We start from the raw sequence: 24105 nt of genomic DNA, 5'->3' as shown, positions 1-24105 counted from the left end.
CACGGGCGCCTTAACGTTTTTCCTCCATAAAAACGCAGCCGCCGCGGTCGGGTTCGAACCCGGGACTCCGGATCAGTAGTCGAGCGCCCTAACCACTGAACCACCGCGGCGGGGTCGTTTTTTACAGCATACTCGATTCTCTCCATATAAACTTCCTTATATCGGCTACCTGGCGCTTATTAATTAACTTCGAAAGCTCAGACAGTTCTATTCTGTCGCTAAGGTTATACGCCCTCATGCTTTGGCGTTTCTTAATCATCCGTCGCGGTGGATCAGTGGTTAGGGCGCTCAGCTACTGATCCGGAGTTCCTGGGTTCGAACCCAACCGCGGCGGCTGCGTTTTTATGGAGGAAAACGCTAAGGCGTCCGTGTGCTGTGCGATGTCAGTGCGCGTTAAAGATTCCCAGGTGGTGGAAATTATTCCAGAGCCCTCCACTACGGCACCTCTTTCTTTCTTTCTTTCTTTCTTTCTTCTGTCACTCCCTCGTTTATCCCTTCCCTTACGGCGCGGTTCAGGTGTCCAACGCGATATGAGACAGATACTGCGCCATTTCCTTTCCCCAAAAACCAATTATTATTAATATTATTATTATTATTATTAATCACCTGAGATAGCTTTCCGGTATCCTGCTTAACTCTCCTACCGCCTACTTCTACTGTGCACTCCGTAATCATGGCGGTCAAATTATCGTTTATCGTATTAACATCAAGATGGTCTTCCTTACTTAAAGCTGAATATCTGTTTTGCAGCAATATCTTGAATTCCTGTACTTTCCCTCTTACCGCTAACTCGTTAATGAACTTCCTCTTCACTAGCTTTTTCCGTTACAGACATACAGATATACAGACAGCTTTATTTAGCCGCAGATTATGTATTTTTTTGATAACGTAACCAGTGAACCTCACTTACCCGTAAAACGTAGGCTTCTATGAGCATAGGGCCCTAAAAAATTGCAAAAAAGTGACGACGCAATGAGAACCAGGTCTAAGAAGCCACCATTTAAAACGGAGGTTTACTTCTGGACTCCTGTCTGGAAGGTGTGCTATAACCACAATGCACGCAATTGCGGGCCCGTATTCGCCACTCGGAAATGCGATTTGAGATGTCTTGGCCAATTTTAGAAAAGAACGATAAAATTACTGGACCATAATTTGTCAAGTGCTTTCAACATCCGCATTATATCATGGAGCTGAGGCCAGAGATGGAAGTTCTTCCGTAAGGTTCTCTACACAGGGCTTAGGCTGAGACGAGTCGGTTCTCATGAAATACTCTCTCTTTTCCAACTCTATAAGAGAAAGGCGTTCAAAGAAACACCCTGGAGAACTAGAGTGCATCAAGTATTCATTTTTCCAGAAGAAGGCGTCGGTTGAATCCGCCTTGTTCGTTAGAGAACCACAACTGCACTTTCGAAATTTCTCGCCTTCCTGCCAAGTGGAATATCGCTGCAGAAATAATCATCATTTTTAATGATAAAAGTATTGCTTTTGACTGCGTGGATTGGACTGGCAGAAGTAGCGCTTAAATGGAAATAACATTATTTTCAATATGTAATGCTAGATTAGCTGCAGTGAGCTGTTCTGAAAAAAAAGGAACGGCATTCACGAGGCTTGAACCGTACGATGCTATTTCTTTTTCTCTAGATGATTCAGGTACACACTTCGCAGATTGCTCCACTTCCGCTAGGACGTAGCACAAGAGCGCAACCGTCATGGTTCTCTGTATGTCCGAGTGTAGCTTCTCTTTTGATTTATTTATTTTTATGTTTACATACCGGAACCTCATGCGGCGCTATAGCAGTATTGGGAGGTGTATATAGAAAATACAAGATGAGTTATACAGTGCAATGAAACAAGCAAGGAAACACAAGAAGTCACCAAAGCAGAAATTTATAGTTACGTTTTAGTGAGATTGTTCATATTGTTAAATATAAATGCCAATTTCATCAATAAATTCAGGTAAAGGAAGGGTGCGGAATGAGCCAGGTAGCATATTCCAATCCCCGATGGTACGAGGAAAAAAGATTTATTTAAATGCATTGGTACGAGCATTATAAGGGGCGATGTTAAGTTCATTGAAAGGTCTTGTGATGGTGATTTGAGTTGGAGTATTGTAACTGTCATACAAAAGTCGATAATGAGCATGAGTAATGCAATACAGAAATTTCAAGTCTTCTACATGGCGGCGCCTTGGTAACGTAGTTAGTTGCGACGAAGGAGGGGTTGGAAGTATGCGAAAAACTGCGCGATACTGTTGACAAATGAAGCGAACTGCTTTTTTTGAACAGCTTCGATCTTGGTAGTCTTTCAACTTGTGAGGGTTCCATATAACGCAGGCGTATTCAAGGATGGGACGGAATAATTATTTATACGTTAATTATTTCACTTCTCTTGGAGCTTCAGCTAAGGAACGTCTTAAATATTCTAGTTTCATTAGGGCTTTCCTGTTGATTAAATTAGTATGCTTCGACCATGTTAGGTTAGAAGTAAAAATAACACCTAAGTACATATATTCGAACAACCGTTCAAGAGTAAAGCTATTAATCGGTAACACCAGAAGGTCAAAAGGTGTTAGAAAATGTCATGACTACCGATTATCGAAAATTAATGCTTATTTGCCAGTCATTACACCATTCACAAAATGTAGCAAGTGATTCGATAAAAGGATAACAATTCTCGGCGTAATGAATGATGTCATATAGAACACAATCGTCGGCACACATGCATATTTTAGATGTGAGATTATTCGGCAGGTCATTAATGTAAAGTAAAAAGAAGAAAAGTCCTAAGATGGAACATTGAGGCACACCACACGAGACCGGGGACACATTGAATTCGCCTGAGCCTTAATTGAATAACACGCACTGAGAGCGGGCAGAAGGAAAATTAGATATCCAGTTTACCAAATACGGATTTTTTTATATGAGGTGTAGTATGAAAAAAACGTTTACAATAAACTATAATATCAAACACTTCAGAAAAATAAAGAAATATTCAATCAACTTGATTACTAGCATCTAAGTTAGAAGAAATGTCATGAACAAATTCAGATAATTGTGTTATTCTGCTAAACCCTCGTATAAAGCCACGTTGAACACTAGATTAAATGTTCTTTGTTTCGAAGAACTCTGTGATATGTTTGTGCATTATATGATCAAACACTTTACATGATGAGGATGCTAGCGATATGGGCCTATAGTTGCACAGAAGCTCTTTGTCACTAGATTTGAATAAAAACAGCACTTTCGCCAACTTCCAAGACGCAGGAACAGTGCAGAAATAAGGAGTATATTAGATATGGTCGGCAAATAGCGAGCTTACCATAATCAATAACTAAAATTGCACTAGGTACGCAGTCAGGGCCATCGCATTTCATAGTGTCCAAGCCTAAAATAAAATTTAGGACCCCCTCCAGAGAAAGTTCGATATTACTTTTTGAAGAGGAAGTACTAGAAACTGACGGGAATATATGATTACCATGCGTGAAAACGGACTGAAAAAAGGAGTTGAAGGCGCCAGAAATTTTCTCAAGGCACTGAATTAACGTTTTCTGAACATATTAGATGGAGTGGCCTTTGGCAAAACAGCGCGCCAATACTTTTTAGGCTCATTGGTTGGAAAAGAAACAAGCAGAGCTCACGCAGGTGAACACAGCTGCACTCGTAAACCGAAAGCAGTAAAAAGGAAGAAGGGAGTGCGCTGAAGGGCTGCTCTTTCTCTTTTTCCACCTATATAGGCGCATTCGTGTACACAGTGCACACCACGACAAAAAACTGCCCACAATTTGACGAAAAAACAGGAAACAAGAAGGAAGACATCATCAGCGCTTAGCAGGCGTTTGGGCTTGTTGCATGGTACTGATACATCATGACAAAACACAGCACGCACTTTAACAGTGAACTCTTTCGCAGACCGGAAACTTCTTCAGCGCTGGTCGTGTGTACCTTCTTGTTCGCTGCATTTTCTTGAAAGTGTGCGCTGTTTTCGTCACGATGATCAATACCAACCAGCCCAAACGTCTGCTCTACGTCAGAGTGTACGCGTGGGCCCGTGGAGCGCACACCATGCGCAACTTCTGTACTAACTACGTCACCGTAGTGGCTATGCATCATCACTGCGTAACGAGCAACAAGCGCCTTGCCACATGTACACTGCTGACTGGCCCCTTTTGTTTTGTTTTAGTTGTTCTGCAATTTGCTTTACTCGACACTGCTTTTGCTACGGTGAGCAGATTTTACTTGTTGACCGTTCTCTACTCTAGGTAAAGCTTCTCTACTCTAGGTAAACCCGCTTTCGCTGTTCGTTGCCGGTTGACCTTCAAGTGAGCCACAGGTAAAGACTGGTCATAGGCCCTAGCATATTTGGTCCACCATGTTGTCACACCACTTGGCCTTTCACCTTTTGACTTTTCTATTCGATGGTACAAGGCAGCAGAAAATGCTGCAGCGTTCATTGGGTGACCAACCTCTCGCGATGAACCATTAATTTAACTGACACCTGCCAGGATGGCAGGGTGGGCGCGCTGTATACCCAGTGTGTGGAACGTACTCAACGCTACAGACGCCAAGCAGCATTTGCTTGTCCGATAGACCACAGCATTCGCTCTGTAACCAGGTTCAGCACTAGTTAAACCGCAGCTATTTTTTTGTGTTCTGATTATGTTGACCGCTTTTTGTTTGATATGATTGGGTTTTTGGTCTACATATTGAAACTGCATTCGTAAAGATATGTTTTAAAGTCACCTATGTTCACCGTTCATGTCATGATCCTTGAAGCTTTCATGTTTATTGTGCTGTTTTTTTTATCAGTCTTCATGTTGCGATATCTGGCTGCACAGTTGGCGGAAGAATGCTAACATGGGATACACACGTGTCTGCATCTTTTGATTTTTGTGGTTGCCCTCATTGCTATAAATGTATCAGCCTTCTATGAAATAAACCAGTTGGAAGTTGTGCCCTGTGACCTGTCTTCTTCGCGCAAGTACGTACCTTATTACAAATGAACGAACTCGCTCAAACAAAATAAATAATTAAATATCAATAACGTATCGCAGCTGAGCCGTGGGTTCTAGTGCACTATAGCCAAGGGGCGAAGGAAGAGCCACGCAGGCTTTCCGCCTTTACTGCGTGCCAGTAATTGTCTCGACTGCCCGCAGCCGCAACTAAGCATTGGCGGCGTTGTGACTGCTTCATGGGGAAACGAAAGCCATGCGTTAGAAGTTACGCATTGCTTTTGTCTTAAGCTTTCAGCGCGAGGTGTTCGTTTGTAAGCCGTCTATTGGGGCTCCTGCAACATTCGTGGAAGTCGTACCTGTTGGAGGAAGTAGGAGGAGAAACCCTCGTAGCTTTAGTACATTACGATTACTTATAAGGATGCTTTACAAGACACATGGTGCCACTAATAAGTTTGTAGGCCCCTAAGCTGCTAACCACTAAAAAGTTTGTAGGCCCCTAAGCTGCTAACTTCTTACAGATGGAGCCCATAAATCTTGATTACAATGCTGTCAACAAGGTAAGCCGCAACAAGTACTTTGACCTTCTGGTGTTAAGTGGAAATAATGAACTGGGCAATAAACCCCAAAAGGCGCCTAAAGGTCAAGAGGAGCAAAAGCTAAGACGTTATACGTTGTATACGGTAGGTATGGTTTTTGGTCTTTTGATGGCTTGGAGACGCTTTCTCGCACCCTTGCGACCACTTTTTAATTTGCAGCTCTGTTCTGGGTTCACTGATAATGCCAATTGTACTGAAGTGCCTTGCTTCATGGCTGAAAAACGAATGACCAAACTTCATGCGCAGTCGCAGTTTTACGACCGATTGTTTTCACTGTATGGCAGCCTTTAGTTGTTGAGCGAAATCTTGTGACTGTATCTTCAGTTCTATACCTCTGAAAGCATACATAAATTATGTTCTCAAGATGCTGCCGACGTCATGTTTCCTATGCTTTCAGGAGGTAAACAACGTTTTATCCCCCTAAATATTGCCAATAGCTTTGCAACTAGAAGCATAATCAGAATTTTGCGTTGTCGCTTATGGAAGCAAGCTCATTTAGGAAGCATCATAGCCGTGGCAAAACAAACAAACAAACAAACGAAGCAGCGACTCAACAAAGAACCTGACTTTTTACAAAGTGGGTACAAACGAATCTGAAATCAATACATAGCACTGGACCAAATTTGTTAGTCGGCAGAAAGGCACTTACACGATCAATTCTCGTAGTCGAGGAGCTGAACTGAAAAGGAAAAGGAAGATCTCATTCATTTCACCAACCCCTGCGCACAGGGTATAAAATTCAACAGCCACAAAAAAAAACCTGCCAATACTTGTTGTTTTTATCATCTAACAATATATAGTGATTTTTGTTTCATTTCCAACAACAAAAGAGGGCTTGTGGAACGCTTGCCGTGGAGCAGGACGTCCTGTTCATTTCTGCGAAGCAAGGTTCATAACCTGCATAGGAAAGTCAGCACCAACAGGGTTTTCGCATTCCGCCTCAATCTCATAGTGGCCGCTGCTGAAGGGGCCCAATCCACTACCCTTTGAAAAGTGGCTTTTGGGGAAAGCAAATGGCGCAGTATCGGTCTCACATATAGATGGACACTGAACCACGCCGCAAGAGAAGGCGGTGTATCATTTCTGAAAACACAGTCGCAAGTTTGCACTCGTGTGTGTGTGTGCGTGTTTCTCCCTCCTGTCCTGCGTTATTCTGCGCAAAGTGTTTTAAATATGTCGCTAAACCAACTGGCCCAAAGTTCTACCACATTAAGGTGTAAAGGAAGAAAGAAACACCGTAGCGGAGGTCTCCGGAGTATTGGTTTGATTTGATTTAGTGGGTTTAACGTCCCAAAGCAACTCCGGCTATGAGGGACGCTGTAGCGATTTTCGACTACCTGGGAATCTTTAACGTACACTGACATCGCACAGTATACGGTAAATTGAAAATTGGAAATTGGTTTTTGGGGAGAGGAAATGGCGCAGTATCTGTCTCACATATCGGCTGTTAGTGGCTGCGTTTCGATGAAGGCGAAACGCTAACCCGCCTGTGTGCTGTGCGATGTCAGTGCACGTTAAAGATCCCCATCTGGTCGAAATTATTCCGGAGCCCTTTGCGTTTCGCCTTCATCGAGCGGCCGCCGCGGCCGGGTTTGCAGCCAGGAACTTCAGAGCAATGGTCGAGTGCCCTAACCACTGAGGCGCCGAACCTACCCTTTGCTCACTCGCAGAATGTCGTAGTCATTGAATTTTTGCAAAGGGTATCCACTGTTTGGCAAGGAGGAACTACAAAAACTAAAATAAAAAGTTCTCAGCACCCGAGCTCTAGCAGCGAATTTCTTCGATTTCTTTACCATATCGGTAGATACCATGTGCACTTAGAGTGAAATCTGCAATCAGTGATATCCCGGTTTCAAATCCGGCCGCTGCACACGCGCACAGCACTGTGTTGGTTACAACTGGAGTGGGGCGTCCAGTTATTAATCGTTCAAGGTAGACCGAACGCTCCGCGAGTTCTACGTTGAACGATTAATAACTGGACGTCCCACTCCAGTTGTAACCAACACAGTGCTCTGCGCTTGTGTGATTTAATTCCTCTAAAATGAACTAATCACGCGCACAACCTGGACACATTTCTTATTGTGTAAATAATTTGTACATATTACTTCTCCCTCTATCATCTCTTTCTGTCCCCTCACCTCTTTCATTTCATTTCTCCATTCTGCCTGCTATCCTTTATTTCCGCTGCCCCAGCTCAGGTGCTTCAGTATCGATGGCAAATGCCGGGGCTAGCAAAAATCGTTTCCTTCCTTTTTACTAATATTTTTAATAAAACCACTACCACCACCACGGCGGCCGCGTTTTGATGGACGAAATGAAAAGGTGCCTGTTTACTGCGCGATGTCAGATCTCTAGGTGGTCGAAATTATTCCGGAGACCTCCACTACGGCACCTCTTCCTTCCTTTCTTCTCTCACTCACTCTCTTACGGTGGGCTTCAGGTGTCCACCGAGGTGTGTGACAGACACTGCGCCCATTGCTTTACTCTAAAGCAAACTGAGAAGAAAGGCAAAATCGCCTGTGTGCTGTGCGATGCGAGTGCACGTTAAAGATTCCCAGGTGCTCGAAATTATTTTAGAGCTCTCCCCTACGGCACCTCTTTCTTCCTTTCTTCTATCACTCTCTCCATTATTTCTCCCCTTACGGTGCGGTTCAGGTGTCCGCCGAGGTGTGAGACGGATGCTGCGATATATTTTCCTTCAAAAATAAATTTCTATTTCATTTTACCAATCATATGCGATCAAACTGAGGGGCAGATTGTCCGTGTAACAGAATAATGAGAAAGAAGACCGATAATGACGTCTTAGAAAAAATATGACCGATTCTCAATGGTCTGAGCACAAATAAAAATGAGCGCACTTAAAAACTACGGCTCTTCTTCCTTTCTTCTTTGACTCCCTCCTTTATCCCCACCCTAAGAGCGCGGTTCAGGTGTCCACCAAGGTATGTGAGAGAGTTATTGCGCCAATTGCTTTCCTAAAACAAAAATGAAACGCAATTTCCTAAAGAATTACGGAACTGTACCCCGGTTCGTACCCGACTGTGGAAGCAGCGTTTCGATGGAGGCGAAACGCAAAGGCAGCCGTGTGCTGTGCGGCGTCGCTGCACGTAGAAGATCCCCAGGTGGCCGAAAATATTCCAGAGCCCTCCACTACGGCACCTCTTTTTTCTTTCTTTCTTCGTTCGCTCCCTCATTTATCCCTTTCCTTACGGCGCGGTTAAGGTGTTCGCCGATACGTGAGACAGATACTGCGCCATTTCTTTTCTAATAATAATTGGTTTCTTAGGGAAAGGAAATGGCACAGTATCTGTCTCATATATCGCCGGACACCTGAACCGCGCCGTAAGGGAAGAGATAAAGGAGGGAGTGAAAGAAGAAAGGAAGAGGTGCCGTAGTGGAGGGCTCCGGAATATTTCGACGACCTGGGGATCTTTAACGTGCACTGACACCGCACTGCACACGGGCGCCTTTGCGTTTTGCCTCCATAAAAACGCAGACATTTCCTTTCTCCAAAAACCAATTTTCATTTTCATTTTTCTTAAGTCTGCTTAAGAGCGGAAATGCGAACGCCTGTACCTCTCCTCTTGTTCTCCCTCTATTTTTCATTGCTTCGAATGTTTTCAGCCCGCATTTTGTTCTATTTTAACTTTTTATTTTGTTTTATTTTTGTATATTTTTATTTTATTTTATTATTCTTGTTCCCGTTATTATTTTTATTTTTATTTCCTTGCATATGTGTTGCGTAACTTTTACGTTTTATTTTAATAGCGATAGAACTTAAGATTCACAATTCGTGCGGACAACTTGCGTCTCTCACTTCAGTTTACAATCTGATAGGGTAAATCTGATAGCTGCAGCACTCGGGTAGCTAGCAGCATTCGTTGCATACCGCGAGCGGATATTTGAGTTCATATAGCATGATAACTAGGTTTTTTTTATGAACACACGTGTATTGGTTTATTTAGGTAACTGAGTTGATACCAAAGGAAGAGATACGCCGACATGCGCAGAGCAGCGTCAGGTCTAGCGTTGCGGGATCACGTGATCAGCGCCGGTAGACAAGCCACGGCCGCCCCAGGACATCAAAATCAGAGATCAAAATGACGCAAGCCTTCTCGCAGTTTAAATAGCCGGACTATTTGAAAGCATCACAGCGATCAGTGGACAACACGGGTGATCTATGCGCAAGCGGCTGATTAGACTGAATGTTGAATACACTGAATCCCGCGTCAGCATCTGAGTGTGTCTCTTCAGGCGTAATAACCAAGTCGGCAGCGAATTACAAAAAAAAGACGAATGAAAGATTGCGAACCTGATAATTTCAGGTAACAATAACAGGCGTGCGATCTGGTCTTAGTAGAGCGTTAGTAGGCACAAAATAAGACCTGTATCTTATGAAGTTTCGTTCAGTAACTGTCACTGAAAACGGAAGTGAAAGCTTGAAGAAGGGCCCGTGTTTTGGAAGCAGTCTGATTCCCCTGGTCGACGGCAGAAAAAACAACGCGCAGCTAAGCAGTTTTGAAATGGTTCGTAGGCAAGACACAGCAACCTGCATCAACGAATGCTGCGATTGATAGTCTAAAACAGTTATTATCTTAAGCATATGTATTAAGCATTATAAATGCCTACAGCTTGTGTGAGCGCTGCGTATTCCAAACCTGTCACTGCAATGGCATCAGTGGTCATCCCTGACATTTCAGTTCGCCTGAGGGACACAACTCTCTCCTTAAGCCAAAGCGAGCAAATTTCTACATAAGAATTTACTCTCTACGAATCCCAGTGGAAGGAAGATGACGCCAGAAGGTTTGTACTCACCAGAAAAACAATAAGTCCGATTTCGAGTGCCAGCAGCAGAACTCGTACTTTTGCGAGCAGTATAAATGTTTCTACTTGGCCCCTGTTGCCCTGGAAAGAAAGTTTCGCAGGATATGCAAGTCACCAGGATTCCAGAACGCAATGTTTTCATATACCGGAAGACTGCGGAGAAAACAATAAAAAATCACGTACAATCACTTAGATATCTTTTTTTAATTAAATAAATTGGAGGGGACACTTGAGCTCTGCATTAAGGGCATGACGCGATAGCTTAATGGGTAATGCCTATATATGGAGAATTGGTTAGTCTCTACTTAACATTCATGGATCCCTGGGAGTCCACATGCCACTTCTGGCGCCGTGTACCAGCGTTAGAGTGATGGGCCACTGTCCTGCGATGGAAGGCGCTACCACCGGTGGTGCCAGTGCGACGTAGGTTGCTCTTCCCAAGCAACCTACGTCTCCTAATTAATGTGTTGCCGATACGCCCTGCCAGTTTGAAACATCCTTCCAAGGAACCGCTCAGAGGAGAGGCCGCCTATCGCCTCAACCTGGAGTATCGCCGCTATAAAAAGGGGTGGTGAAGTCACGTAATACTTCGATGTGTCAACTTTGTCACACCGTCTCCTTTAACCTAACTTCGATTCAAATGTGGGCAAGAAACGAGTGGAAGCGGTGGAACCCGCAGACGGACTCAATTCATCTTGCTTCGGGCAGACAGAAACCCATGGAATGGAAATGCGAATTTCGGAGAGAAACTAAGAAGTGCCTTGGAACACATGGATTTCAAGGCTTTGCAATGCACCGCCCCACCAACACCGTGATCGTTTGGGTGCGCTCGTTATCCGAACTCGATCGCCTCCGCGGACTGAAGAATTTGCCTGCCTCTGCTTCGACCACCGTGACTGTTTAAAATTACCTGGCATCTGGTTCAGACCTTTAGCGTTATGTCGTGTAGGCTGTAGACTAAGACGTCGCACCCAAGCAACTTGTTTCTTCGTTGGATTGTTCCAAACATAAGGTGGTGGAAGCTCGCTACATGGAGACGGTGCGTACGTGTCTTGTCACTCTGCAGGGACCTCTGTCTGCTCCGTCCCACATCTTATTTTATGGGGATCTTGCAGCACCGCCTCTACAAACCTGGAGTCGTTTGCTGTTAAGGTTGACTTCGGCCAGGACCTATGTAATATGTTAGAGCGTCCTGCTCGTATGCCGCAGAAACCTCTAAGGGGACTTCTAATTCCAAGAAACATCGCTGAGGCTTTTGTCGCAACGACGATCACAAGATTAGTTCCATAATCTAGCCCGTGCAGCACCGCGCTATAAAGAAATTGCGTAAACGTTCCAAGGGTGCTCGCCCAATCCAATGCCGGAGTCAAATGGTGTCTTGTCCACATCGAACAACTTTGCGCTACTGACGCTTAGCGAAAATGACAACTCTGCACAACGTGATATTGTGAACGTTTGCCGCCAGTCAAACGTGCAGTCAAGCATTGAAGCAAGGCAAAGGACGTTCTGCTAAGCTACCTCAAAAATCGACTCTTGAAGAGCAGCCTTCAGGTGACATTGTCGAATTAGATAGACGGCTTCCAGTTCTGCAGGAGGAGGTGCAACGTCTCTCCCGAAAATGGACTTTACTTGCCCCGTCGTCCAGTCGCCATACTACTCACCTATCACCTGTGACGCAGTAAAATGCGCAACACATCGCCTGCCGCTTGCGCAACACCACAACCTGGAATGCCCCCCGCCTAAGTGACCACTTGTTACCGTCCAACTGAAGTTAAGTCCCACTTGCGTCTTGATGCAACAATTGGCAATAAGTTGTGGCTGTGTTGGTTCGCCTTCTAGGCACTGACGCGATTCTTGTGTCGTGCTACACACGTTCCTACAGTTGAAGAGCTCCACACCTGCAGCTAGGATGGATAGCTCACCTTCGTGGCGCATACCCGGGACGCCCTGTTTTGGTTTCCGGTGATTTTATTGCCCCACATAAGACTTGGGGCTTACCCATGCTGTAGTGTGCAAGGTAAATGTAGTGCTAGACACTTTTAATGAGGCCGAGTTTGTGCTTCTCAATTTGCCAGGCATCACAACCCGCCGATGGGATCATCCCCAGTCGCATCCTTCCTTTCCAGACCGAACATGGTGGTGTGGTCTGCACCCTGCATCCTGGGACCGAGAAATGGTCTGTTGGGGCAGCGATCGCCATCCATCGCTTATCGCTTTGTATCCTCCTTCTTAGCGAAGCCGTAAGTGCTGTTGCCATGTCACAGAGTGGGACTTGTTCAGGACATCACTCAGCGACTGCCTGCTATCAGCTCCATCGGATCTGCAGAAAGCTTTGTGTGCAGCGCTTCAAAATGCCCTTCATTCAAGGTTGGTGTATGAAAGCCGACAGGCTCCGGATCTCCACCTTCTTAGGCTCTTGCCATCCCGTCGTCGAGCGGAAATGGCATTCACTCGAGAGCCATCTTCGTCGCAACGCCCACACTCATTACACCACCCAACAGCTGCGGCGCGCCGACGTGAAAAGCGTCTTTCTGCCCCAGCGGGGACACGAAAGAACAGCACGCGTCAGAACAAAATGCGTCAAAACAGCGCACAAAGACCGCACAGCGACAAAACAATACAGGGAAATAATGACAGAGGGTCAAAGCGGCAAAGGGAAAAAAACGTCATTCTGACAAAACAGTACAGGGAACAAACAGCACGCGTCAAAACAGCACGCCAGACAAAACGGCACAGCGAAAAAACAGCAAAGCCGAAAAACCGCAAGACGACAGAAAAGCACCTGGAAAGAACAACACCACGACAAAACAGCACATCGGAGTATGGAGCAGCGCTGCTGGAGGTTTATTTTTGAGGGATTTAACATCACAAAGCGAATAAGGTTATGAGAGACGCCCTAGTGAAGGGCTTGGTAAATTTCAACCTGCAGGGGTTCTTTAATGGGCACTGACATCGCACACCACACGGGCTTCTAGACTTTCGCCTCCATCGAAATTCATCCGCCAATGCTGGGATCGAACCCGCGTCTTTCAGGTCAGCAGCGGAGCACCGTAACCGGTGAGCCACTGCGGCGGACAGGAAGTTAGAAATATCATAGCCATAACCTCAAACGGTAAAGCACAACACATGCGATAGCGAACTTTAAAGTTAGGTAGTGATTGTTTCGGTGATTCATTAATAAACAGGGCAGGCTCATTCACTGAGGAGCATCGTTGTTTGAACGGTACATTTGTCAGAACTACTGGCTATGTATTCCTTGCTTATATGGCTTCATTGATCTAGTTTCTTTATGTATTATTCAAGAATAAACTGGGCAACAGAGATAACAATGATCTGGGAATCTGTTCAGCAGTCAAATGCCCTGGGTAGTTTATCTTGTCTTATTTGCTAGATAAATTCAGTTTCGTTGGCTGCTTTCGACGCATTACGTGCTACCACACGCAGGAAGTTCGAGTAAGCAGCACGCATAGCGTCTCTCGCTTGATTTTGCTCTTTAACGTGTCAAATCCCTTGTCCGCTCTTCAGCGGCCTTAACTAACATTTGCGGCGATGACGACTTCCAAAGATTAGCAACAGGGGCTACCAATTCGAATCGGGAGAGCGAGAGTAATCTGTGATGGTCAAAGAAAATAAAGGACGACCGGAAGTCTGGAAAGGAAAATAGGTAGCTAATTTTAGTTTCATGCTATAGAGTTCCGGCATCAAACGGAATTTCTTTGTATTGAAACGATTGCCACTGCACTAAATAAATTTATTCGCTATTTTCGTCACAAAACACAAAGACGTTGCAGACAGCCTCGGTATATTTTTATCGAAGCTTGCGGCAGGCTAACTTGTGAAATGAACAGAAAATAGAAAAACTACTAGACTCCAGCAAGTTAGAATGAAGTTTGAATCTAGTCTCAGACAACCGCTGTGCAGCGCCCTGGTTAAACACCAAATAAGAAGAAAGGGATTAATTACTTATGGTCATCCACCCAAGAGCAGCCATACGGCTCCAGAGGAAAGGCACACAGATTTTTCAGAAACTTCGCAGTTAAATAAAAATTCGCCCTGGTCACTCAATGGCATCCACCCAAGCGCAGCCAAACGGTTCCACACGAAGGCTACACAGCATTCTCAGAAATTTTGCAGTTAAAGAAATCTTCCTCCTGGTCGTCCATTGGCATCCACCCAAGCGCAGCCAAATGGTTACACACGAAGGCTACACAGGTTTCTCAGAACCTTTGCAGTTAAAGAAAAATTCGTCCTGGTCTTTCAATGGCAGCCACCCAAGCGCAGCCAAACGGTTCCACACGAAGGCTACACAGCTTTCTCAGAACCTTCGCAGTGAAAAAAAAATTCCTCCTGGTCGTCCATTGACATCCACTCAAGCGCAGCCATACGGCACGAAAGGAAAGCTACACAGGTTTTCAGAAACTTCGCAGTTAAAGAAAATTTTTTTCCTGGTCTCTCATTGGCATCCATCCAAGCGCAATCATACGGTTCCAATGCAAAGCTAGAAAGCTTTCTCGGAAACTTCGCTGTTAAAGAAAAATTCGTTCTAGTCTCTCATTGGCATCCACCCAAGCGCCGCCATATGGCTCCAACAGAAAGCTACACAGCTCTCTCAGAAACTTCGCAGTTAAAAAATTCGTCCTGGTCTTTCATTCGCAACCACCCAAGCACAGCCATACGGTTCCAAAGGAAAGCTACACAGCTTTCTCAGAAACTGCGCAGGAAAAGAAAAATTCGTCCCAGTCTCAATCGCATTCACCCAAGCGCAGCCATACGAATCCAAAGAAAAGCTACACAGATTTTCAGAAACATCGCAGTGAATGAAAAATTAGTCCTCGTCTCTCATTGGCATCCACACAAGCGCAGCCATACGGTTCCAAAGAAAAACTGCACAGCTTTCTCAGAAACTTCGCAGTTAAAAAAAAATTCTTCCTGGTCTCTCAGTACCACCCACCCAAGCGCAGCCGTAAAGTTTTAAAGGAATGCTACACAGCTTTCTCATAAACTTCGCAGTTAAAGAAATATTTGTCCTGGCCTCTCATTGGCATCTAACCAAGCGGAGCCATACGGTTCTAAAGAAAAGCTGCAAACATTTTAGAAACTTCGCAGTCAAAGAAAAATTCGTCGTCGTCTCTTATGGGCATGCACCCAAGCGCAGCCATACGGTTCCAGAGGAACGCTACAGAGCTTTCTCAGAAACTTCGCGGTTAAAGAAAAATTAGTCCTGGTCTCTCAATGGCATCAACCTAAGCGCAGCCATATGGCTGCAAAGGAAAGCTACATATCTTTCTCAGAAACTTCGCAGTTAAAGAAAAATTTCTCTTGGTCTCGCAATGGCATCCACCCAAGATCAGCTATACAGTTTTCAAGGAAAGCTACACAGCTTTCTCAGAAACTTCGCAGTTAAAGAAAAATTCATCCGGGTCTCTCATTGGCATCCACCCAAGTGCAGCCATGCGGTTATAAAGGAAAGTTACACAGCTTTCTCAGACACTTCGCAGTTAAAGAAAACGTCATCCCAATCGAGACCGCCAGGGGGCGTCGAGGAGTACGGACGCGTTCACGGCGGCTCCGCGAAATCAGTGATTTCATGGCGGATTTTTCCTACGTTGACCGTAAATGTCCTTGAAACCTGTTTCCTAAGGTGCAAGCAACCCGAGGATACGACATTTGTGCCTGTAAGTGCATCTTTAAAGCCTATATCGTCACTCCAAGTTCGCCAGCGCTACACGCTACGATAGGCCTACTTCGACCGGGAAGGCGGCGACCGGCGAGCTCCCGCCATCACCGACCGCGCCCGGCTCCACGATGACTATGGAAGTGGCGGTGGTGGGAACCGACATCGACCCCAAAGAAACCGAAAAAGAAGAATGGATTATGCGACTGAAGAAGCGAGCGGAAAAATTGGAGAACAACGAACGCCACCTAGGACACCAACATGGTGCCGGAGACGCGGCGGCGGCGAACGCCGCCACTGTTGCGACGACCGGCGGCAGCGACACGAGAGCCTACAGAGAGGCGGGACGGAAACTCGCTGAACGTTCAATAGCCTCAGACCTCCCGAGACTTCCAGCGACCGGATGGAAAGTAGTTCTGCGTCCCAAAGAAGGACTCACAATGCTGAAGAGCACCACCGAGATGAGAATTGCGGCGGCCATCAGGGAGAACGCCGGAATCAAGGACGAGGAGGCACTGAAGGACAGACTAGCTATAAACGCCAAGCAAGGAACGATTACCTACCACTCGCCTAGCTACGAAAACGCGAGGAAGGTGGAGAAACTTGAAACTGTCAAGATCGGAGACAAGGAACGCGGTGTGACCACCTACATGAACGCACCAGAGAGTTGCGGCAGAGGAGTCATCCATGGAATTGATGTGGAATACACACACAAGTATGTACTAGAAGGACTGAACATTAACGGATTCAACCCTCTAGTCATAGATGCACGAAGAATGGGGAAGACTAAATCTTTCCTAATCACCTTTGAAGAAGAGAAAGTACCACGCAGAGTAGTCTTGAGCGGAATCACTTTCAAGTGCTTTCTATACAAGAAACGCTATGAGGTCTGTTACAAGTGCGGAGGACTTGGCCACCGCTCGGACGTCTGCGACAGTGAGGTGACCAAGTGCCGCGGCTGTGGCATGACATCGCCCCCCGAGGGGCAACAATGTACACCGCAGTGCCAACTATGTGGCAAAGAACACTACACCGGGGACAAGAGGTGCAAAAATCTCTTTCGCACCCCTTATATTGTCAAGAAACACCAATGGGAAGCCAAACAGGAGGCTGAAGAAGCGAAGCAAGAAGACCGAAGGAACAGCCGCTCCCGTGATAGATCCGGCAGCAGAACGAGGTTTCGGTCAGAGTCGTTCCCCCGGCTACAAACCGGACAGCAACAGCCACGCAAGGAGCAAGCTGCAAAGGTGAGCGGGCCAGCTTAAGTTTCCCAGGACTCCGAGATAGTTAAAGAAATAAAAGAACTTATTAAACAGCAGGCAGATCAGATTAAGACTTTAACTGATTATATTAAGAAGCAAGAAGAGCGGATCAAAATGCTAGAAACGACAGCTAAACAACCCGAGGAAAACAAACCGCAACAGGAAAAGGCAATGGCGCCTATGCAAATGGAGCAGTATAGAGAGGTTGAGACAGAGAAGGTTGAAAAACCCCCTTCAAAAAAGAAACGTACCAAAGAGTCGGATCTTGAGACCAAATTCGAACAACTAAACGACAAACAACAACAGGACATGAAACTACTGAACGGAACACTAATGCAATTCATGAAACAAGTCACAGAAACGATCAGAGTAGAATTTGCAAAGCGAGACGCTGCTCTCACGGCGGAATTTGAGAAAAGGGACCAATGGATATACGCGGAATTCCAAGCAACCAAAAATCCCTTGGCCAAAGAACAATAATACTATCTGGCAGTGGAACTGTAGGGGCTTTCTGCGTAAACGGGCCGTTTTACAATCGTTCCTTGCAAACGGAGACAAACCGGAAATTATAGCTTTACAAGAGTGCGGGAAAAACGCGAAGCTGCCCGGTTACAAATCGTACCCGGGCCGAGGGGACAACACGCAGGTTGCCACCCTTGTCAAACGCAACGTTACCGCGCTGCAGCACGAGACAGGGCACGTCCAATTAGATCACACTCTAATCGAAATGATACCGCGTAAGCGGAGAGAGAAAAGCCTATTCGTCTTAAACGTATACAGCTCTCCGAAACAGAGAAAGGATTGCGGCTTCGACAGGCTATTCGCAAAAACGAAACAGATAGCGGGCAAAAACCCTATCGTCATTGTCGGGGACTTTAACGCTCATCATCCCGCATGGGGATACAAATATACGCAAATCAAGGGCAGAGAACTCTGGGACAGCATTCTCCACAATGAGCTCATCTTGATCACTGACCCCATCAAACCAACAAGACAGGGCAATAGCGTGAGTAGGGACACTACACCTGACTTAACACTCACCGGAGGCCAAATCACGGCAAGGTGGTGTAACACGGGGGAGGACCTAGGAAGCGACCACAAAATTATTGAGATTGTGGTAGAAGACGGACCGCCCACACCGAGACCCAAAAAGGCCGCAGCGGTAAATTGGGATCTATTCAGGGCGAACCTTCCTACCCGAGACGCAATCAGGGACATAGAATCTTGGGGCACAGACCTTCTCGCAGCAGTTAAAGAAGCCACCGAAGAGGTGGAAGCAGACGAAACGCAAGAGGAGGTAGACAGGCGTGTGATAGGCCTGTGGCGCAAGAAAAGGGAGCTAGAAGAAAACCTTGCTCAAAACAAGGGGAACAGAAACATACGTAAGCTCCTAGCCAAACAGAACAGAGATATCGAGGAGCACGCGCTGAACTTAATTAGACAAAACTGGGGTAGTATCTGCGAGCAGATGGACCGCAGAATCAGCAAAGCCAACACGTGGAAAATGCTCAGACATCTCTTAGACCCGGACAAGACAAAGTATGAGGCACGACAACAACTACAGAAACTCGTATATAAATACGAAGGCACTAGCGATCAACTAATCTCTGAAGTGAGGGACAGGTACTTGAGGTGCACACCACCCACACCCCTCCCCGAGTACAAGGGCGCAGAGAATCCTCTTCTAGATGGGCCCATCACCATCGGAGAGGTTAGGGCGGAGTTGAACAGACTCAGAACTAAAACTGCGGCAGGTCCAGACAGAATCAGCAATCGCATGCTGAGGAATTTGGATGATGCATCAATTAGAAACCTAACAGCGTACATGCAGGAATGTTGGGACTACAACGCAGGCAGGGTATCTGTCGAAGCAGTCAAAATTCTCACAGCCGGCCCGACACCGGCAGAACTAATTAACCTTGTTTGGACTCCGGCCCACGAGGGCCTCCGGGGAAACGAGACAGCGCACGCATTGGCCCGAGGACTCACACACCGGGACCCCAATGCGGTCTCGTCGAGTAGAGAGTCCCTTCAGACAAGCGAGGAGCTGAACACGTACCAAGTTATTCTTAACCATTACAGATTAGGAAGACAGACATTACCTGGAGCATGCAAGGGCCTCAGCAAAAAGGAAGAGGTCATATGGAGAAAGTTACAGGCGGGAGTTTTTCCGAACCCACTCGCACTAAGCAGATGGCATCCGGCGATCCAAGACCCCAGGTGTAAACAGTGTAATGAAATAGCAGACATGATCCACATGGTGTGGACATGCCCTAGCCGCAACGAACCAGACAGGAATATAGAGTCCTGGGAGGCTTTAATGGCCAGCCAGAAAGAAGAAGAACAAAAAGAAGTCATCCGTCTGGCCCTGGACACCGCTGAATCCCAAGGGATCCCAGCCTGCTGAAAGGGGAGGAAGATGACGGCGGTCAAGACTCGTCTTTTTCGCCCTATGATTCCTTGACGGGTGCAAATAAAGTTATTTCATCATCATCATCCCAATCTCAATGGCATTCACCTAAGCGCAGCCATACGAATCCAAAGAAAAGCTACACAGCTTTCTAAGAAACATCGCAGTTTAAGAAAAATTCTTCCTGGTCTCTCACTGGCACCAACCCTAGCGCAGCCATATGGTTCCAAAGGAAAGCTACACAGCGTTCTCAGAAACTTCGCAGTTAAAGAAAAATTCTTACTGGTCCCTCATTGGCATTAACCCAAGCGCAGCCATACGGCTACAAAGGAAAACTACACAGCTTTCTCAGAAACTTCGCAGTTAAAGAAAAATTCGTTCTGCTCTCTCATGGATGGATGGATGGAAGGTAGGAGCGTCCCCTTTGAAACGGGGCAGTGGTAATTGCCACCGTGCTGAGTTTTTTTCCTTTATTTTTGATTCACTCTGCTGTAAGTTTTTAATAAAATTCTCCATTTTCTTCTAAACACGTCATCCTACACTTTAAAACTTATGTCAGCTCTCTACTTTTGTGCCACCAATCCTCCAGTCGCTTTTTGCTAATTTACACCACCGATTTAATTACACGACTATTCTTATCTCTAAATCCTAAGGCCTCAGGAACAGTGACTGTGCCTGCATCGACATCGAGATGGATACCATCACATTTTAGAATGTGGTGTTTTATTGTTTCTACAGATCTACCAAACACAGCGCATGTGTGATCTTTTTTGATAAATTTCATTTTGTAGCTGCGCATTCTAAGACACCCTGACCTAGCTTCAAAAAGGAGGGCACTGCCTCTTGAGTTATCATAAAACGTTTCCTTCCTGATCTGCCTTTTCCAGCATCGATATAGTTCTACACTATGCTTCTTTTCCTTTGAATCTACCCAGTTTTTACCTTCGACGTTTTTAACCTGTCGTTTAATGCTCTTTCTTTCTCCTTCCTCGTCTCTGGCAAACTTACTGGCCAGCTTTCTAGTTCGTTTCCGCCACTGTGTGTCAACGCCCTTTCTGTACAGGTATTTAAATACCTTAGCTTCCCACCTGCTATCGTCCAATTTCCTCAGCCGTTCTTCGTTTAGTACTTTACTCTGAGCTTCCCGTGCTTTGAACGTTGCCCAACCCATATCCCGCTGTACTGCCAAGTTTGTGGTTTTCGTGTAGGCACCTAGTACTAATCTTCCAACAGTTCTCTGATTTACTTGTAATTGTGACTGAACTTCAGCCCTTAGGCATTGAACCGCATTCCCGAAAGTAAGCCCCGGCACCATTATTCCTTTACAAATACCTCTGAGGACTTCATACCTGTTGCACCACACAAATCCCTATGTTTCATTATCCCGGCATCTCTTCGCCCTTTTTCTATGAGAGACTGTTCATGCTTTTCCGTGTACATATGCCCTTTGTTTACCCATACACCGAGATATTTGTATTCGGCCACTCGGGGTATTTCATGGCCTTCTATTGTAAGCTCCTGATCAGTTGTACCGTTGAAAACCATCACACCTGACTTAGTTGCGCTAAAACTAAAACCTAGACTGTCTCCTTCGTCTCCACAGCAATTCACCAAAGTTTGCAAATCTTCCTGGCTATATGCTAACAGTACAATATCGTCCGCATACATAAAACCCGGCAGTCGTTGCTCGACATTATTTCCGCCTAATCTGTACGACAGATAATAACCTAGAGTGCTTCCTTGTAGCCTTCTTTTCATACCTATCACACAAATCATGAACATCAGCAGTGATAACGGACAACCTTTCCTTAATCGTTTGTGCCTGGACAGTTGTACTCTTAATTCCTTCCCATGTTATTTCAACTTCATATTCTTCATATATTTCCTGCAGAAAATTAATTAACTCATGACCGACACCTTCACCTTTTAATATGTTCCACAGAAGTTCCCTGTTCACGTTGTCGTACGCACCGCCTTTGTCCAGGAAGGCTAAATACAGAGGTCTGTTTTCCGCCTTAGCTATTTCTATGCACTGGGTAAACACGAACTGGCAATCATCTAAGCGCTTACCACTTCTGAACCCGTTCTGAAGTTCTCCGAGTATTCTATTACTTTCTACTCATGACTGCATTTTTATTTTCACCGCCAGAATCGCCAGCCTGTATGTAACTGATGTTATCGTAATCGGTCGGAAGGGTTTGATGTTCGTCTTAATGCATTTCCCTTTATAAATCTAATTCATTTTACTCTGTTTCCAGCTTTGCGGAATTTGCTGATTTGTTATGACTGCCTCCAATACATTTATCAGCGTTTCCTTGCCTCTTGGTCTAAGTTCATTAATTAGCTTGATTTGAATTTCGTCCATCCCTGCGGACGTACATCTTAGAATATTTCCTTCCGCCTTTTTCCAGTGAAGATTCGTCAGTTCCATGCTGTTTTCTATTGTGCTGTCCTGTGTTGCTCCCTCTTTCGGGGTGATTACTCTATCGTCTTTCTTAAATGACTCAGCTATAACTGATGACATGTAGTTCACAGCGTCATCTCCCTCTAAACATTTTCCTTCGGCATCGTGAATCTGTTCCTGCTTTCTGTGATTCGCTTTGCCCAGCTAGCTTATATCGTTCCAGAATTTTCTTGGCCCACCTTTAGTTGCATCGCGAACTTCAGCCAGGCAGCGATCAGAGGACAGCTTTATTTTAGCCTGGACGAGGACTTGCGCTTGCTGTTTCTTTTTTCGATAAGATACCCATTTTCGGCCTATTACCTCTTAAGATAACAGCGCCCTCTTTGCTTCTCTGTGTTCCTGTGATGCCAACCGTTGTTGTTCAATGGTCTCCCTAATTTCCTTATTCCACCAACTTCGTGGCTTCCTTTTTCCTCTCCAGCGGTTTACTTCTTTTACTTGTTTTATTTTTGTACTAATGAGTAGTTCTAACTTATTATAAACCCACTTTTCCGTGGGATGTGTCTCTATTGCTTCATCTATGCAGGCCGCTATTTGCGCTATTTGTTCGCATTTAATTTTGCGTACTCTTTTTGACTCCCCTTCATTTCTCTTTTGAGCAGGGCTCCAAACTGTAGACTAATACGCTTATGACCACTGACGAGGCTCTAGTTCCCCTCTTCGTCTATTTCCATTATTGCGAGCTTGCTATACGTCCCCTGCGAGATTAACCAGTAGTCAATGGTCGTTTGCCTGTTATGGGAATCCCACGTGATTTGTCGCTCACACTTTGTTTCTCTATTTACGATAACTAGGTTGTGTCGCTCACAGAAGTCTAGCATCAACTTCCAGTTACAATCTGTGTATCCATCCAGATCCTCGATGTGGCCATTCATGTCACCCAACAGAATAATATCGGCGCCTTCTCCAAACTACTTTATATCGTCATTGAGACACTTAACTAGATCCGTGTTCTAATGCCTACATTTGTCCCCTGTCCTTTAATAAACTTCTAGCCATGTACATTTACCGGCAATTGTACCCGATACCCAGACATGTTCTTTGCAAGTTGACTTTATTCTTTGCCAATATTTTCCTTTATATATCAGCTTACCTCCTCCTCCTCCCTTCCTCTTCGTTGTTGTTCTGTTGCTCCCTTCCCAGACGTAGCCATCAGTAAACGGTGGATCTTCTAGATCCCTGAGATGCGTCTCGCATAGCGCGTATAGACCTACTTCGTCCTTCAACTGCTGTTCTGTCTCTAACCACTTCGCTCTCTTTCTACCGTCTTGCATGTTTATGTACCTGATCCTGGTGTTAAATTTCTTTTTTGTAGTTTTCTTCCTGGACTAGTGGCCATTTTATTGGCGTCAGCCTCCATTGCTACACTTTTTACTTTGCTTCTACATACCCCTATGCCCTTAGCCGCAGTGGACCCCGTAAAAAAGCTACTGCTACGCCTGCCAGGCGCCACCCGATCTCGGCTCCTAGACTTCCATTACAGTGGATGCCATCTCGTGTAAAGCCTCCGCCAAAGCCCGCTCTATGCACTTCCCTGTTTATGTCTGCCACTTCAAAGCCTTTCTCCTGGCTTAACTTCCTTATCACTTCCTTATAATAGATGCAGCGATGGCGTAGAGGTAGAACATCCGCCTCGCGTGCAAGAGGACCGGGGCTCAAATCCTGGTGCCGCGCAATTCTCCACCGGGTTTAAAAAAAAACTGCGTGTCGATGGAATTGCATAACTAGGCCTGGAGTGCGGCCTTATCTCGGTGACCAGAACCGACAACGCACTCTCTCACCAGAACAGGATTTGGCCACCCTGGTGTAGTACTTGGCCACAACCTTCTATGATCAAACCAATTAACGTTCGGCCCTCAGTCCCCAGCGGCTGCAGAGCAACTGACCACGGCGGCGGTCAGACCTGTGACGCAGCGGAGGCTGC

General features: G+C 45.7%; 1 protein-coding gene across 5 annotated transcripts in view; it reads right to left on the bottom strand.

Annotated features, from left to right (window-relative positions):
- LOC144107284 (uncharacterized) overlaps positions 1 to 24105 on the bottom strand; it is a 102718-nt gene that overhangs the window by 9677 nt on the left and 68936 nt on the right. For 4 of the 5 annotated variants that reach the window (XM_077640283.1, XM_077640285.1, XM_077640287.1 and 1 more), the window contains 3 exons: positions 10363 to 10452; positions 6197 to 6226; positions 911 to 943 (listed from right to left, as the gene is read on the bottom strand). In XM_077640283.1, the coding sequence (XP_077496409.1) occupies positions 911 to 943; positions 6197 to 6226; positions 10363 to 10452 (153 nt within the window). The remainder of the gene's footprint in view (positions 1 to 910; positions 944 to 6196; positions 6227 to 10362; positions 10453 to 24105) is intronic. The other variant, XM_077640284.1, reaches the window with a different exon arrangement.

This window comes from Amblyomma americanum, chromosome 10, assembly GCF_052857255.1.
Source record: "Amblyomma americanum isolate KBUSLIRL-KWMA chromosome 10, ASM5285725v1, whole genome shotgun sequence".
NCBI lineage: Eukaryota > Metazoa > Arthropoda > Arachnida > Ixodida > Ixodidae > Amblyomma > Amblyomma americanum.
This window is presented reverse-complemented; position numbering and strand designations above follow the sequence as displayed.